Source organism: Echiichthys vipera (genome assembly GCF_963691815.1).
Source record: "Echiichthys vipera genome assembly, chromosome: 5".
Taxonomy (NCBI): domain Eukaryota; kingdom Metazoa; phylum Chordata; class Actinopteri; order Perciformes; family Trachinidae; genus Echiichthys; species Echiichthys vipera.
Genome location: NC_139830.1, coordinates 34,821,332 through 34,838,354, shown reverse-complemented (window position 1 = coordinate 34,838,354; position 17,023 = coordinate 34,821,332). Strand labels below are relative to the sequence as shown.

General features: G+C 44.3%; 1 protein-coding gene across 1 annotated transcript in view; it reads left to right on the top strand.

Moving 5' to 3' along the window:
- Nucleotides 1-865: 865 nt before the first annotated feature.
- sgsm2 (small G protein signaling modulator 2) overlaps nucleotides 866-17,023 on the top strand; it is a 230,214-nt gene continuing 214,056 nt past the window's right edge. Inside the window, exon 1 of the mRNA XM_083914451.1 lies at nucleotides 866-999. Within this exon, the coding sequence (XP_083770577.1) occupies nucleotides 940-999 (60 nt within the window). The 5' untranslated portion in view covers nucleotides 866-939. The remainder of the gene's footprint in view (nucleotides 1,000-17,023) is intronic.

Below are 17,023 nucleotides of genomic sequence, written 5' to 3'. Positions count from 1 at the left end.
TTGTTTTTTTAATAAATCACTGAAACTTAAAATAATTAAACTGGTATTGGCAAAAATGCTCATGCAATCAAATCAATTTTGTCAAATCCAAATTTTTATTGCTTATCTTTGACAAATCCAAGACTCTAATCACCAGAAAAGTTTTTTTTTCATATTTTGTGTTTCTTTGTAATAAATCACTAAAACTTTTAATGATAAAACTATCATTTAGAGGGTTAAAATCCTGGAAATGATCGAATGTTTGGTAGTTTTGAGCAGGTTTGAAGTTAAAAGATTTATGAAAAAAAATCAAAGTGTTGATATAGTATGATGATGTATAGCAGTGTTTTGTGCGTGGCCTTTTTCAGCCACAAAGGTCTCCAACGGGATCAAAATGTATAACTAGAGTATAAAAAACATGACAGAGAAAAAAAAATTGGATTTAACAAATTTGGCTAAAAACAAGAGTTCTTACCAAAATGTATGCTACAAGCTGTAACACAGCCAAAAAAATTATCACAAAATAAAAGCTATCTGCAAGATAAAACTTAGTGAATGATTTTAACCAACAAACATTGACAAACCCAAACGTTTCTGGACCGTTAGCCAACATGTCACGCCCTTCACAGGAGAACAGTTTAACTCTTCCTTGAGCTGAGAGGCTGCAGGTTGGGGCGGGGCTGGATGATGGGAGCCTCTGTAGGGGAGCTCCACAGATTTTTTTTTTTTTTTTTTTTTTGCTCCTCCATTGATCAGTATGTCAGAGAAGGCGGATCCTCTGACGTCGCCGTCGAGCTGCTCGGCTGCGTCAGAGTCCAGCTGAGCGAAGGAAGAAGGAAACGAGGAATATAAGGAACGCGGTTCTGAAAGAGAGGGAGAGGACGGAAGGTGTCGTTGAGACAGACCTGTGTCAGTGAGACAGACCTGTGTCGTGTGAACCGCGGACGGACAGACACAGACATGGAAGGCTCCACGGAGGAAGACCACAAAGAGAAATTATTATGGAACGTTAAACGCGAGGTAGGCGCTGCTGTCTGACGGCCTGTCGAGCTCCATACATGTGCAGCTACTGTATCATTTCATCTCATTATTCACTTCAAAATCACGCCAAGAGGCGCCGAAGTGTTGCATTGATACTTACTGCGTATTAGTGTCTGCGTTGTGTTGAATTCAATGTGTCATTAATTCGTTTCAGTGTTTCAGGTTAAAAATGACTACAAGAATATTCTTACATTATCATAATTTGAGTGTAAGGTATTTTTAATATGCCATTATGTTGTAATAATATTTTTACAATACAATACAAAAGTTTCAGTTGACCCTATCTTCCCAAAAATGTTCTTTCTTTGCTGTGATATTTTAGGGCTGGGCAATATGGCCAAAATCTTTTATCTTCGTATAGTCATTTTATATCTCGATATAGCATGTTTTCTGGGAATTCAATAAATAAGCAATAGTCTATAGGAAATATCCACATGATAAAGCCTATATTTTGTGTTAATTAAATACTTGAAAAATGAAAAATAGAGTATGAACAGTTTCATGGGAAATTTACTGTCTGTCTCTTCCAGCAGCACTTACATCCACAGCTGAAAGAGTGTTACAGGCTTTTTGTTCCTGGTGATGAATGTCTGACATCTCTCCAGTGGGGAGTAAATCATTACTTCCTTAACCTCTCTACCCACTCCCATTGTATGCTGCATGCTGCCTTTACCAAAAGCTACAACCAGAAATATTTCCCTGCACTGAAATGTCATTGTAAATCAAAGACTGATTGTGACAAGGTGCGGCTCACCGCCTATACCTTCGTCCGAGTGTGAGCATGTAGTTTCCATCATTATAATGGCGAGGAAAGGTCAAGCTAAAAATATCAAGTCCAAAATCTGACAGTCAAAAAACATATAACAAGATACAAAGCATCACATCCACCCAAATGATAACATATTAGTTCTCACTCACTTTAGCCGCAGAATTTACTCATCGTAATATTGAATTCATGTGTGTGGCCAACAGTAGTAGATGCATTCACAAAGCTTGTGGTTTAGTGAACTGATGCCATTGAAGCTGATAAAAGAAAGGTAACACATTTGTCATCTAAAGGTAGAAATAATACATGCAAACACTTTTAAATGTAACAAAATTGCCACCGTTGTCATGCTTCCAAAGGTGTTTAACTCAATATTTGTTATGTGCAGTATGTCACTGATATACCTTTTGTTCAGTCTGTATCTTCTAGTCCGATGAAGTTGGTCTCTGTTTGGCATTTTACTAGAATTTTAAAACATTTTTCTGTTTTTCCATGGATGCATCTGCAGTTTGATCTTTGGAGTCTTAATGAGTTAATGTTGGACCTCTTTTCTAGGCCTAGCTGACAAATGCTGCTCAATGGCAAGTCGTCTATTGGCAGTGATTTCATTTTGATTGTTCATTAGACAAAGTTGTAGTTAACTCATGAAATCGAATCAGTGACAAGTCCAAGTAAAGACTGAGTACAAGTGGAGGTAGAGCTTGAGTGAAGGCCAAGAACAAAAACATTGATCAGTGTGGTGGAAATTTTAATGAACACTTCCCTGGTGAGAAATACACGTATAAGTCGACTGAGTTTAAAATGATTTAATGAGGAACAGGTTCAGTCAACAATTATACAGGCCAACAAATGGGCTGACAATCAAACAGACAGAGTCATGCAATACTATTCAGCTGAGTAGGGTCAGAGTCATCCACCAGGCTGGTTTAAGAGCGTACTCACACTGTCCTCCCGGACCGCGACCCGGACTTTAGGGTACTTGTCCCCCCTCCCTCTCCCCCCCGCGCCCCAGCCCCGTTTGTACTCACACTGCCAGGGCCGGCCAATGCTTCTTGCTGTCCATACGCCATCACGCCGTAACACATCACATGCGTTGATCGCGTGTGTGTGGCTTTGTTTACAAATCTTTCCACAGACCTCAGAGTTTTTGTGCGTCTTGTCGACTGTTTTTGAATATTTTCATCCGACCAAATCTGCAGTAAACACTCCACCTCCGCATCACACCAACATGAACCTTTCACCGCCATTGTTGTTGTTGTTAAATGTCCGCGCATGGTCCGTCCTTCTATTTACGAACAGGCGGACATAACGATACTGCCGTAGGGCTCGTGCTCGTGCTCGTACACGTGTGCACGCATGTGCTCGTACATGTGCAAACGGCTCCGCTAAAGCCCACCTCTTTCAAGCGGGCCGTGGACGGCCCGCTGGCCGCAGTTGTGCACGGAGCGGATGCACTCACACTGCTTAAAGGTACTAGGCTTTAGCTGAAAAAACGGTTTTGGCCGCGGCCAAGAGGACAGTGTGAGTAGGCTCTAAGAGTCTGACAATTTCTTGAAGTTTACCAGGCCTTTTTATACTCAGCTTTCATGTACAGTAGACGTGGGATGACGCAAGGGCACTGTTCAGTTGTTTGCGCTGGGGAGAACTTTGTTCAAGGCTTGTCTGAGCCCCTGTTTAACTTAGCCGGTCCACTTGGGTTTTCTAAGTTAATTTGAGACAAACATGTTTAAAGAGCAAAGGACAGTAATGATTCAGCAAAACAGATTTAGAACAACAGGTTTACAATAAGAGAAAGCAAGGCTTATGAATATTTCAAATGTCTACCACAATCAGCTGTTCTGTTGTTTTGCTGTTGTGAGAGTCAACTGTGGTATAGCTTAAATCACTTTGATCAGTCGAGGGTTGGGTGGTAAAATTTTCCAATCATCAGCCCATTAACCACTGATTTTCAATACATTTGCCCAGGTGTGTGTGCTGCAGCAATGATGTTGGGAGATGCCTTTGAGAGGTGAGCCAGCTATGCTAATAAAGGCCAAGGAAAGGGATATATTTACACTTCTTTTCCTTATTAAACAGAAAATTCCAATCGTACACCTTCTGAGTTCAAATCTCTCTCTCACTGAACTGAGACATTAGTTTAATTGCCTTGGTAACTCCTCAAAACACACATCATTCTGATCATTTCACTTAACCCATCATTGCTAGTCTTTCCTCTTTTCCAACAGTCACCAACTTTTGTTTGGTCAAAACAACCTCGTTTCTCCTTGACCCAATGGATCAGTGGTTAGAGCAGGTGTCCCATATACAGAAGTCCTCAATGCAGTGAACAGGGGTTCAACTCCGATCTGTGGCCCTTTGCTCCATGTCATCCACTCTCTCTCCCGTTTCCTGTTACCCTTCCGCTGTCCTGATAAATAAAGCCACGAAAAGGCCCCGAAAAAAAAGAAAAACACACTTCATTCAAACTGGACGGAAACAAAATAAAGCCCATCAAACCTGTCGTAGTTAGTATTTCCACTGTTCCGGCAATCACCAACTCTGGTTTGGTCCAAATAAATCTTTAATTCATAGATTAAGATGTGAATATATCCCAGCTCTAAACACAGTTTCCCCCTGCTTTAAGTGGAGTGGCTGCTCGTTCTTTAGAGGGAGACCAGTAAATAAAGCAATTGATGACTGAGTACATTGCCGATAGACAATATATTCTTCCAGTCACCCAAACCTTTTGAAAAAAGTCCAAATGTGAAAGCAACAGGAAACAACAAATTTGCCCAAACGCTGCATTATTTGCCAAGTCTAAGTCTAAAGTTTTTCTTTCTGTCCTCCTCCAGCCCTCTCACAGTCACCCACTGTTTTGAGACTTCAATAATTGAATCATAACATTGTCTGTAAGGCTGTAAATAGCTTTAGTTCTCAGGATGTCTGCAAGCAGCAGGGATTTGTGTCTCCTATACTTCGACCATTAGGGAAATAAGGAGGAACATTGCATTTGTGTGTCAATGGGCCATTCAAAGCTGTGTGTCGATGCTCCGAGCTGCATCTTCAAACGTACATCTGGTCATTTTGAAAGCTGTGCTCCCGTAGGATCAATTCTTAACATTTCCTGGTTGTTTTAAAGATTTTAAGAAAACTTCTTTGTGTATCAGTGGGATGTTTTGTAGGGTTGTTTTGTAGGGTATTTGTAGCTTTGTATTTCACTCAAAGATTTTAATGTATCCTCAATTCAATTCAATTCAAAAAAACTTTATTTGTCCCCGAGGGGCAATTCAGGTCATGTGTAACACAATTTTCCCGTCTTTTTCACGTGTTTTCTCTACCTCTATTGTTCCAAAGCTTGATATACATGATCAAGACATGAGCATCATAGCTTAATGTTAGTTATTGCCAATGTTTATCCAAGCAGATGTTGCAATACTTTGCCATTTTTTAAATTCAGAACGGCCTTTTGTTGAACTTGAATTGCGGTTTTTGGAAGTTTTCCTAATTTTAAACAAGCTTTTAAACTGGATAAACTATTTCCCTTCTTTGAAAATTAAAAACCTGTCCACAGTGCTGGTAGAGAAAAGTTGCTGAACCCACAACACAGTTGATTTTCTTCCCTCTTGTTTCATATGTACAGCCCGGGGTTGTCAATTTATTTGTAGATCTTTTTTCTATAGCTTCAATACTTTCAGTACTATTGAATGTGGAGTTTACGTGGTGGTACTGAAAAGTATAGAAGTATTGATACCTCATTGGAGACACATCAGATATGCACAGAACCTAAGTAGCTAATTGGGTTTCATGTTATGTTTCCCTAACATGAAAATTGCTGTTGCTTCTAAACCAAATTGATCTTTTTTTTTTGCAAATGTTGTAAGTTCTCCAAGAATTGAATATTTTGGTGACAGCTGATAGTGTTTGTATTCTCTGTATCCAGTTTAAGAAGCAATGTTGTGATTGGCCATAGTTCATCCATGAGTTGCTTGATAATGCCTTCTGACATTTGAAAGCATTGCACACTGGGCTGAGAGAGACTGGTTTATACAGAGCCCACCAGCTGCTGGTTTAAAGCTCCCTGTCTCTTTAAGCAGCTCTCAGATATCTCAGTATTGCTTGGCAACTGAAAGCTTTAGCAGCTCCCTAAGAAGTTAAATTGCATCAGTTGGCGATTAATATCACAGCAGTCACATGGTCTCTTGTACACCAACAAACAGTGCCTTTCTGTACCTGCTACCGTCAGGATCTGTTTTTGTGTACAGATGATTCCTATTTTTAGGTAAAACAGTCCCATCTCCACATATTGAGAATCCTCAGTATTAGTTTATTTCCCTAAAGATTTTCCCCAACAAGCAGACAAATCAAAATTATAAAAATAAAAATTAGGGCCGATTAAAGGGCCCTACCACTATTAGTAATAAAACTACATTAATTTTGTATTTGAAATGTCATTTCAATGTCAAATAATTTCAATAATTTGTTGGTGAAGAGAGATGGAGGATGAACTCAGAGAAGACATCGGCTGCTGCTGAGGGTTGGCAGAGAAGAAATTAGCAGTTAAGTTATTACGTTTTAGTAAGTGTTTCATATTTCTTGACGCTGGTTTGTTTCTGCAAACAGTCCCTCTGCTAACAGAATGGTATTCATCATGTGTACAGGAGAACACAGGCCAAGCCTTAGTTCCTTTGTTTTTTAATTCAATCATTGCTTTTGTTATTTAAAAAAATATACAGTATAAGTTCAGTTTAACTTTCACAAAGAAAAGGTGTGTGCACTGTTTGGCAGTTCATACCTCAGAAATAATCATTCTTTCATTTGAAAAAGAAAAGCAAAGAGAATAGCCTATATATTTTGTAGATTTTATCACTTTTTTGTTGTATTGTGAATCGAATCCAATGGTGAGTTGAGTCAGTGTGTCCTTACATCCCTACTGATCGGTCTCATTAAACTGTGTTAAATAACAGGCTTCTGGTCCAGCTGCAGTATTGTTATTGTTTTTACTGTTACTGTTGTCAGGCACCTGGCCTGGTTAAGAATTGTCCAAACAAACACGATAATAAAGCAAAAGAAAAGGTCTGTCATTTCCGTCGTGGTGCCAAAAAGATATTTCAGTCAAATAAAAAGGTATTTCTGCAGATCAAAGGGACTGGGTGGCTCTAATGTGTCCCACATAAATAGATTCAAGTACAACCTAATAGATGTCTTAATCACATAAATGTCAGCCCCATCACGCTATAAACTTCAAATAGGATCGTGATTATTCAGTTCAAAGAAACATTGAAGTTTAAAAAAAGACATATCTTTGTTATACCCACAGACATATAGTTATGTATGTTTGCATATTATGATCCAGATAAAAGCAGTACACATCTGTTGTCAGAGCCTCTACGGGGGAGAGGTCAGAGCCCGAGCCCTTGCTACCTGGTCTGTGGGAAACACTGGGGTCCTTGAGCAAATGAAGGAAACACCAGGAAACAAAGCTCTTGATGCAGACATCGCTGCAGCCAGAGGACGACTGGGTACAGTGGAGTTAATTGCTAAAATTATTAGAATCAATTGGCAATAGCTTGTGTCAAGTATTATTAGCAACATCCAAAATCGCATGTTCACCACAGAAGCAGTCAGTGGCCGTTCCTGCACAGCCAATGATGTTCACTCACAGACAGCATACACCCAACTGCTTGAAGACACCAAAGTCCTAGACAGCGAGTCTTGACCAGACCCTCCACCTACAGGATATGAAGAACGATGCATTTATAACCTCTGCATCAGATAGTCTACCTCAAGTCTGAAAGCTTTCAGAGATTTTGTGGACTGTGGTTGAGTATGTGTTCCATCAGGGCTAAGACCTCTCATGAACTGTACCTCATTGATTCCATGCTCCTCAGGTGAATGCTGATCTGTTTGCTCAAAATGCATAGTATTCAATGATTTTCATTTGTTAACTGAGGGCCCACCACTCACAGGAAGAACCGCTGTGGTCGGGTGCACTGCTGCACGGGTGGCAGTGAAGGTGAGGGGTCTTGACGGACCAGACACGGGTAGCAGAGGCTGGCTCTGGGGACGTGGAATGTCACCTCTCTGTGGGGGAAGGGGCCGGGAGGTGAAGCGCTTCCAGTTAGATCTGGTGGGGCTTACCTCCATGCACAGTATCGGTTCTGGCACTGTACTCCTGGATAGGTGTTGGACCCTATTCTTCTCTGGAGTTGCCCAGGGTGTGAGGCGCCAGGCAGGTGTGGGGATACTCACAGACCTCCCGGCTGAGCGCTGTGGTGTTGGAGTTTACCCCGGTGGAAGAGAGGGTCGCCTCCTTACGCCTGTGGGTGGTAGGGGGGAAAATTCTGAATGTTGTTCGTGCATATGCACCGAATAGTAGTTCAGAGTATTCGGCCTTCTTGGAGACCCTGAATGGAGTCCTGTATGGGGCTCGACTAGGGGACTCAATAGTACTGCTGGGAGACTTCAACACCCACGTGGGCAATGATGGAGACACCTGGAGTGGCGTGATTGGGAGGATCTAATCTGATCTAAATACGAGCAGTTGTCTGTAATTAGAATTCTATGCTAGTCACAGTGCATAGTCTATAACGAACACCATGTTCAAACATAAGGATGCTCATAAGTGTACGTGGTACCAGAGCACCCAGGCCAAAGGTCGATGATCGATCTTGTGATCGTATCATCTGATCTGAGGCCATATATTTTGGACACTCGAGTGAGAGGGTAAGAGGATCGGGGAAGACGGACCAGGTAAGCCCAAACGAGTAGTGGGGGTGAACTGGGAACATCTGGAGGAGGCCCCTGTCCGACAGATCTTCAACTCACAACTCACGCTTTTCTGGCATCCCTGTGGAGGTTGGGGGCATTGAACCGGAGTGGGCAATGTTCAAAGCTTCCATTGCTGAAGCTGCAGCAGTGAGCTGTGGCCTCAAGCTCTTAGGTGCCTCAAGGGGCGGTAACCCTCAAACACCGCGGTGGACACCGGTGGTCAGGGAAGCTGTCCGACTGAAGAAGGAGTCCTTCCGGGATATGTTATCCCAGAAGACTCCGGAGGCAGTTGCAAGGTACAGACGGGCCAGAAGGGCTGCAGCCTCTACTGTGTCAGAGGCAAAACGGCGGGTGTCGGAGGAGTTCGGAGAAGTCATGGAGAAGGACTTTCGGGCGGCACCAAGGTGCTTGTGGAAAACCATTCGACACCTCAGAAGGGGGAAAGGGAGAACCGTCCAAGCTGTTTACTGTAAGGATGGGACGCTGTTGACCTCAGCTGATGAGGTAATCGGGCCGTGGAAGGAGCACTTTGAGGAACTCTTTAATCCGACTAACACGCCCTCTTTTGTAGAGGCAGAGCTGGAGGCTGATGGGGAATCATTGTCAATATCTCTGGCAGAAGTCACTGAGGTAGTCAAACAACTCCACAGTGGCAAAGCCCGAGGTATTTGTATGAGTCCACAGCCTCAACCTCAGCTCCCTCCAGCATGACTGGTCGCTGTCTTGGTCTGGACCTCACAAAATGGAGGTGTTGAGCTGTAGGTGGTTAGTGTGGCACCAGAGAGTCCCCCACCAGACTCCGATACTCCTGTCTGTCACCCCGATACATCCCACAATGGCTGTGTCATCTGTGTACTTCTGTATGTAACACAGCTCATAGAATAGAAATACTGGGAAATTGCAGTGTAACAGCATGCATAACACACAGACACATCAAAGCAGTAATATAAAAATAACAATATAAAAAATAACTAAAAATAAAATGTAGAAATAAGCGGACTAATTGTAGTGGAAATGTAAAACATATAATAATCTATGATTTTGATTGACGAGATACGTCCTGAAATGCTGAAAGCTTTGGGTTGAGACGGGCTGTCTTGGTTGACACGTCTCTTCAACATTGCATGGAACTCTGGTACAGTGCCAAGGGAGTGGCAGACCGGGGTGGTGGTTCCCCTGTTTAAAAAGGGGGACCAGAGGATGTGTGCGCCAATTACAGGGGTATCACACTATTCAGCCCCTCTGATAAAGTCTACTCCAAGATGCTGGAAAGGAGGGTTCGTCCTATAGTCGAACCTCAGATTGAAGAGGAACAATGCGGCTTCTGTCCTGGACGTGGAACAACGGACCAGCTCTTTACTCTTGCAAGGATCCTGGAGGGGGCCTGGGAGTATGCCCATCCAGTCTGCATGTGCTTTGTGGACCTGGAAAAGGCATATGACCGGGTCCCTCGGGAGATACTGTGGGGGGTGCTACAGGAGTATGGGGTGACGGGGTCACTTCTGTGGGCCATCCAATCTCTGTACACCCAAATTGAGAGCTGTGTCCGGATCCTTGGCAGTAAGTCAGATTTGTTCCCGGTGGGGGTTGGCCTCCGCCAGGTGTGCGCTTTATCACCAATCCTGTTTGTGATTTTCATGGACAGAATATCGAGGCGTAGTCTTGGTGAGGAGGGATTGCAGGTCGGTGGGCTGAGGATCTCATCTCTGCTTTTTCCAGATTATGTGGTCCTGAGAGCATTGTCGGTTATTGACAGTCAGCACTCACTGGATCAGATCGCAGCCGAGCGTATAACGGCTGGGATCAGGATCAGCACCTCTATATCTGAGGCCATGGCTCTCAGCAGGAAACCCGTGGATTGCTTACTCCAGTTAAGGAATAAGTCCTTACCCCACATGAAGGAGTTCAAGTACCTCGGGATCTTTTTCACGAGTTAGGGGACAATGGAGCGTGAGTTTGGTTTGAGAATCGGAGCAGCGGGGGCGGTATTGCAGTCACTCTACTGCACCGTGACGAAAAGAGAACTGAACTGGAAGGCAAAGCTCTCGATCTACCGGTCAATCTTTATTCCTACCCTCACCTATGGTCATGAAAGCTGGGTCATGACCGAAAGAACGAGATTACAGGCTACAAGCTGCCGAAATGGGTTATTTCAGGAGGGTGGCTGGAGTCTCCTTTTAGAGATAGGGTGAGAAGTTCAGCCATCCGTGAGGAACTTGGAGTAGAGCTGCTGCTCCTTTGCAATGAAAGGAGCCAGTTGAGGTGGTTCGGGCATCTAGTAAGGATGCCCCCTGGGCGCCTCCCTAGGGAGGTGTTCCAGGCACGTCCAGCTGGTAGGAGGCCTCGGGTCTCATTGTAATCTGTCTCTTTCATTCTTAGGGATTTAACATCCATACAGATAATCTTATCTCAGTATAACACCATTTTACTAGGCCTAAATAAATATAAACGGGCGGTGGTTAGACATCCCATGTGCGTGTGCGTGCGTGCATGTGTGTGTGTGCGTGCGTGCGTGCGTGCGTGCGTGTGTGTGTGTAATATTACAATATAGAAAAAATGTCTGTGAAATTGACAACAATTCCTTATTGGTACATGGAGTCTGATGTGGTTACATAATCCACATCCAACGGGCGGTGGTTAGACATCCCGCGCGTGCGTGCATGTGTGTGTAATATTACAATATAGAAAAAATGTCTGTGAAATTGACAACATTTCCTTATTGGTACATGGAGTCTGGTGTTGTTACTTAATCCACATCCAGTGTAGCCAGATGGAAAATGTTAAATTATAGTATCAAAGGCTTAAAATTGGTATTTATAATTTATAATTATCCTGGACTTAGACTTAGACTTCTCTTTAATGATCCTTTGGGATGACGCCTGTAAGGAAATTAAGATTCCGGCAGCTTACAAAAACACAAGGGAGGTATAAAAAATACAGTAAAGGATGACCAGTAAACTCTTAGTAAATAAATACAGAAAGTACAAAAAAACAATAAACAGTAAGCAATAAACTCTTAGTCCAATATATGTGAGGTAGATGTAACAATACAGGTCAAATAAAATTCACAGAAAGTTAAATCAGATGAGTTAAATGTAGAGTAAATGTATAAGATAGAATATGGATTCAAGATTCAAGAAGCATTATTTATCCCGAGGGAAATTATTGTGCAACAGTTTCAATACAAAGGTGGGAAAGGATCAGAGTAACAATAAGCTAACATAATCAAATCAAAATAAAGCTAACGTAAAATATATCAAACAATTAACTAAGTGTGACAGAGTGCAACACACATTATGGTTAAGCGTAGGTATATACAATATACAACAATACGCACTGTTAAGTTTAGCAGCAGGTTGAAATAATATAAGTACAAACTAAATAAGTGAGAAAGAGCGAAAAGTGATAACAGTGTTAAAAATGTAGCAGCATTTCCTACAGAACTAAGTGACAGTATGGCACAGTGAAGTGTAGCAGCATTTCTTACTGGAGTAAGTTACAGTCAGTTACAGTAAAGTACAGTGTAGCAGCATTTTACTGAGATACGTTACAGTAAACCACAGTGAAATGTAGCAGCATTTCCTACAGAACTAGGTTACAGTAAAGCACAGTAAAGTGTAGCAGCAGTAAGTTACAGTACCACAAAATAAAGTGATCTAGTGGTGATATAAAGTGACAGTGTAAAGTGTAGCAGCATTTCTTACTTAAGTAAGTGACAGTTCAACTGTATAAAGTGGTGCAGTGATGATATAAAGTGACAAAGTGACATTTTCTCAGGATACACTGTTCCTTACCTGACCGGGGGAGATGAATTATAAAGTTTGATGGCCACCGGAAGGAAAGACTTTCTCCAGGGTTCAGTTTTACACCGGGGGAGAATGAGTCTGTGGCTGAAGGTGCTTCTGCTGGAGGTCAGCAGATGGTGGAGAGGGTGAGAGGGTTGTTGTCCAGGATGCTGTGCAGTTTAGACAGCATCCGCCTCTCAGACACCGCCACCAAAGAGTCCAGTTTGACCCCCAGGACGGAGCCAGCCTTCCTGATGATCTTACTGATTCTCTTTGCGTCTGCTGCCCTCAGTCTGCTGCCCCAGCACACAACAGCAAAGAAGATGGCACTGGCTACCACCGACTGATAGAACATCCTCAGCATGGTGTTACATACATTGAATGACCGGAGCCTCCTCAGGAAATAGAGACGACTCTGGCCCTTCTTGTAGACAGCCTCAGTGTTCTTGGACCAGTCCAGTTTGTTATCCAGGTATACTCCAAGGTATTTGTAATCCTGGACAACATCCACAGTCACACCGAGGATGGAGATGGGTGTGGGGGCAGATTTACTCCTGCGGATATCCACCGCAGCGACGTAATGTGGATAACGTCACTCGCGTGCGCTGCGTTTGCAGTCGGAGGAATGTAAACAACCAGGACAATCACGTGTGAAAACTCCCTCGGCAGATAGTATGGCCGAAGACTCACGGCAAGCAGCTCAATGTCCGGGCTGCACACACGCTCCTTTACAGTAACGTGTCCAGGATGACAACACTTGTTGTTAATAAGAATAGCAAGTCCCCCACCTTTCCTCTTGCCACTCTCACGGTGACTCCTGTCCGCCCGAACAGTCTGAAAGCCGTCCACAGTTACGTTAGAGTCCGGGATGTCCTTGTGGAGCCACGTCTTCGTGAAACACAGCACACTGCTCACACGATACATCCACTGAGTCTTCACCAGGCCCGCCAGCTCGTCCATCTTATTAGCCAGCGACCTCACGTACCCCATGGTGATGGAAGGGAGAGATGGTTTGTATCTCCTCTTCTTTTCCCGGTGTTTACGTCCAGCCTTACATCCCCTGTACTTTCTCCTCAGTTCTGTTGGGATTTCAGGTCTCTCCCGCATTAGCGCCGTTGGTGCTAGCGACAACAGCTGTTCGCGGGTGTAAACAATGGAGCCGCCGCATTGTTGCATCCAGACGGAGATGCGGTCGGCAAAAATAAGGTTAGCACGACGACTTACAGCACGAACAGCAGTCCGTTTTTTCTTCGAGTCGAAGGGCAGTATTTTGGAAACCGCTGCCTTCGTTCGGTGGGATTGCAGTTGAGGTCTGGACTGTAATTCAGAAACGCTTAGGAGCCCAGAGCTGGCATTAATATATGCTGGTCCCTGGGTCTCCAGGTGTGGGCCCTGTGAATTTCAGCCTTATGGGCCATTGCCCTGGGGAGATTTTATGCTGAATGTGTCCACCCGACGCTCGGAACCCGTTTAAACGTATGGCGAATGGACAGCCTCGAACTGGCCATTTATATGTGGACACCAGATTTCAACTAAAAATGGCCTTTTCACCCCCAAAGCATGGTGCTATAAGGCTGAAATTCACAGTATATATTCATCTTAACAAATGCGAGTCTCAGCTCCCAACTCCAAAGCTGTCCCTGGTTTGACCCTTGTCAAAACAGTAAATCAAGTATAAATCGACTGTTACTCAAAAACACTAAGGAGCAAAGGGCTGGTATTGATACCTGTTGGTCCTCAGTTACCCAGGAGTGTGCCATGTCAATGTCAGCCTTGTGAAGCGATGCCCTGGGGAGACATGACCCCATGTATGCTGAATGGGCCCAAAGCCAACACGTTCTAAAGATGCCCAATGGCCACACGTTTCAACGGGGGCCCTATGGCAGCACGCATAACGGGGTCCCAATCGCGGCACGCTCCGCTGCGTTCAAACGTGTAAGCACTGGACCGGCCCGGGACAATTTTTGGCCCAATGGCAGCACGATTGGCTGGCCGACAAACGCCGGCACTGCAAAAACCATCCCAACTTCGGTGCGCCGCTGCGGGAACCCGTGATTTTTCCCGGGGCTCTGGGAGGTCCGGGGGCGGTGGGAGTGATTTTAATGTGGGGCCCTGAAACTTACCTTTCCCCCAATGTTAGGGTGCCTGATCTGGACAGCCAGGGTCACCAGTTCCCTAAGGCAGATGGGAGTGGACTCGATGCAGCATGAAGAGGATGGTATCCTCCACACCAACATTGGTACGCAAACTGCAGGCGGTCCTGGGAGTGTTGTACCTGGGGTCTGAGGAGGCTGAGGAAGAGCCGCTCCATCAGGTGTGAAGTGAGTGCCACCGGTCTGAAGTTATTCAGCTTGCTGGACCTGTTCTTCTTGGGAAGCAGAATGATGCAGGATGTCTTCTAGAGGTTAGACACTCTTCCTAGCTGCAGGCCAAGGTTGAAGATCTGTTGTAGGGGTTCCCCCAGTTCTGCAGTGCAGGAGCTTCCTCAGCTGTCCTCTGACCTGGTCTGTGTTGATGTGAGGTGGGGATTGTGTTGAGTTACCCATAGCTTGTTATTAGGGTAACATCGGACAGTCTTGACAGGGGAGACCACGTCTGCACAGAAGTTCAGGTACTCCGTCAGACAATGTATCATCCCCTCTATGTCCTCACCTTGTCAGCGGCTGTTTTTTGACCAGGGGGGTATACAGTGGCTGTAGGTGAACCAGGTTGTGATCACTTGGTCGTTTTTTAGAACTCAAATGTCTGCCCACTAAACCCAGCAGCAACTCATCATCTTGCTTCTCATCGGTTTCATTTCTCTTGTGTTGTGTCCTGTGCGTCAGTATTACTCGTGCAATGAGCAGAGTTCCGCACTGTGCAAAAATAAATTGCGATTAATTGCGATATTTTTTCTGTAATTAATTAATCGTGATTAATGCGTTCAAGTTCCACCCCTAATAGTAATATATCAGTATTTGCGGTATTCTCCTTCCCATTGAGATCGTACATCTAATTAGTTTCAGGAAAACAGCCCTCTTGTCTGGCCACAGGGAACACACTGTTAATGCCCTGTTGTTTGCCCCTGTCATGAACATGAGATGAAGGGAAAAGCAAATGCATCCTTATGCAACTGACGGTTGGCTAATGAGCTGTTCCCTCTGATCCTCCCAGAAACCATAAGCTTCATGATTCTTAGAAGGGTTTCAGTGTTAGTCAGCTCCACTCAGCCGTTTGACCACCTATAACTTATGTTAGTTTCATCTCTGGAACTAGATGCTTGGTTTGCTGCAGCTGTTACTGAAAGTCCTCTTTTAGTAAAAGTAGTTTAGTAAATAAATGCAAGTGTGTGTATGTGTGTGACTGCCACCTTGTTTGTTTTCCAGTTCCACTGCCTAAATTATCAGACCTCTGTATCCTTTAATAATCCTACAAACTTCAGTGGCAGCAGCTAAAGGGATAACAAAGTCTCCTGTGGTTCCTTATCAAAGTTCATGGAGTGGCTAAACATAACAATAACTGTGTTAATCAAACAAAACTAAGAGTCAATGAATGTTTTGCATATGTTTGTGATGAACATCATGGTGGGGGCAAACTCCGAGAAGGGGCTTATCATTACAATGTGAGTGTGACTGGTCCCACGGTTCACCTCAACCTCTCAAGGGATGAATAAAGGTCAAACTGTACACACACTGCACTGATACATGCACAATATCACAGCTAAGTAATTTCATACTCTCTGCCACACAAACAGAGAGAGGACACTTCAGTAGCACAAGCAGAAACAAAAGCAAAACTTATCCAGTTATTCCGGCGCTAACTAACTTATTCCAGTTCCGACGCTGTGTCGAGCGGCAGCCAACAACAGTTGCTCTCTCTCCTTTCGGCACTTTTTAGCTATTTTATCTTATTTACTTTGTTTTTATTAGTGCTTTTTTCCTGTACGTCGTCGTGCTAACCTTAGCCAACTATGTTTGTAAACTTTCTTACATGTTTTTTGTCGGTTTGTCTCATTCTTGGGACAATTTTTGCCGACCGAGTCTCCGTCTGGACGCAGCAATGTGGCGGCTCCATTGTTTACACCCGTGAACAGCTGTTGTCGCTAACACCAACGGCGCTGATGCGGGAGAGGCCTGAAATTCCCACAGAACTGAGGAGAAAGTACAGGGGATGTAAGGCTGGATGTAAACACCGGGAAAAGAAGAGGAGATATAAGCCATCTCTCCCTTCCATCACCATGGGGAACGTGAGGTCGCTGGCTCAAGATGGACGAGCTGGCGGGCCTGGTGAAGACTCAGTAGTCTAACGTAGCTGTGGACGGCTTTCAGACTGTTCGGGCAGACAGGAGTCACCGTGAGAGTGGCAAGAGGAAAGGTGGGGGACTTGCTATTCTTATTAACAACAAGTGGTGTCATCCTGGACACATTACTGTAAAGGAGCGTGTGTGCAGCCCGTACATTGAGCTGCTTGCCGCGAGTCTTCGGCCATACTATCTGCTGAGGGAGTTTTCACACGTGATTGTCCTGGTTGTTTACATTCCTTCGACTGCAAACGCTGCGCGCGCGAGTGAAGTCATCCACACCGTCGTCGCGGGCCTTCAGACACGGCACCCAGACGCATTCATTGCAATATCTGGGGACTTCAACCACAGCACTCTGGCTGCAACAATGCCCACTTTCAAGCAGTTTGTGGACTGTCCCACCAGGGAAAACAAGACACTGGACCT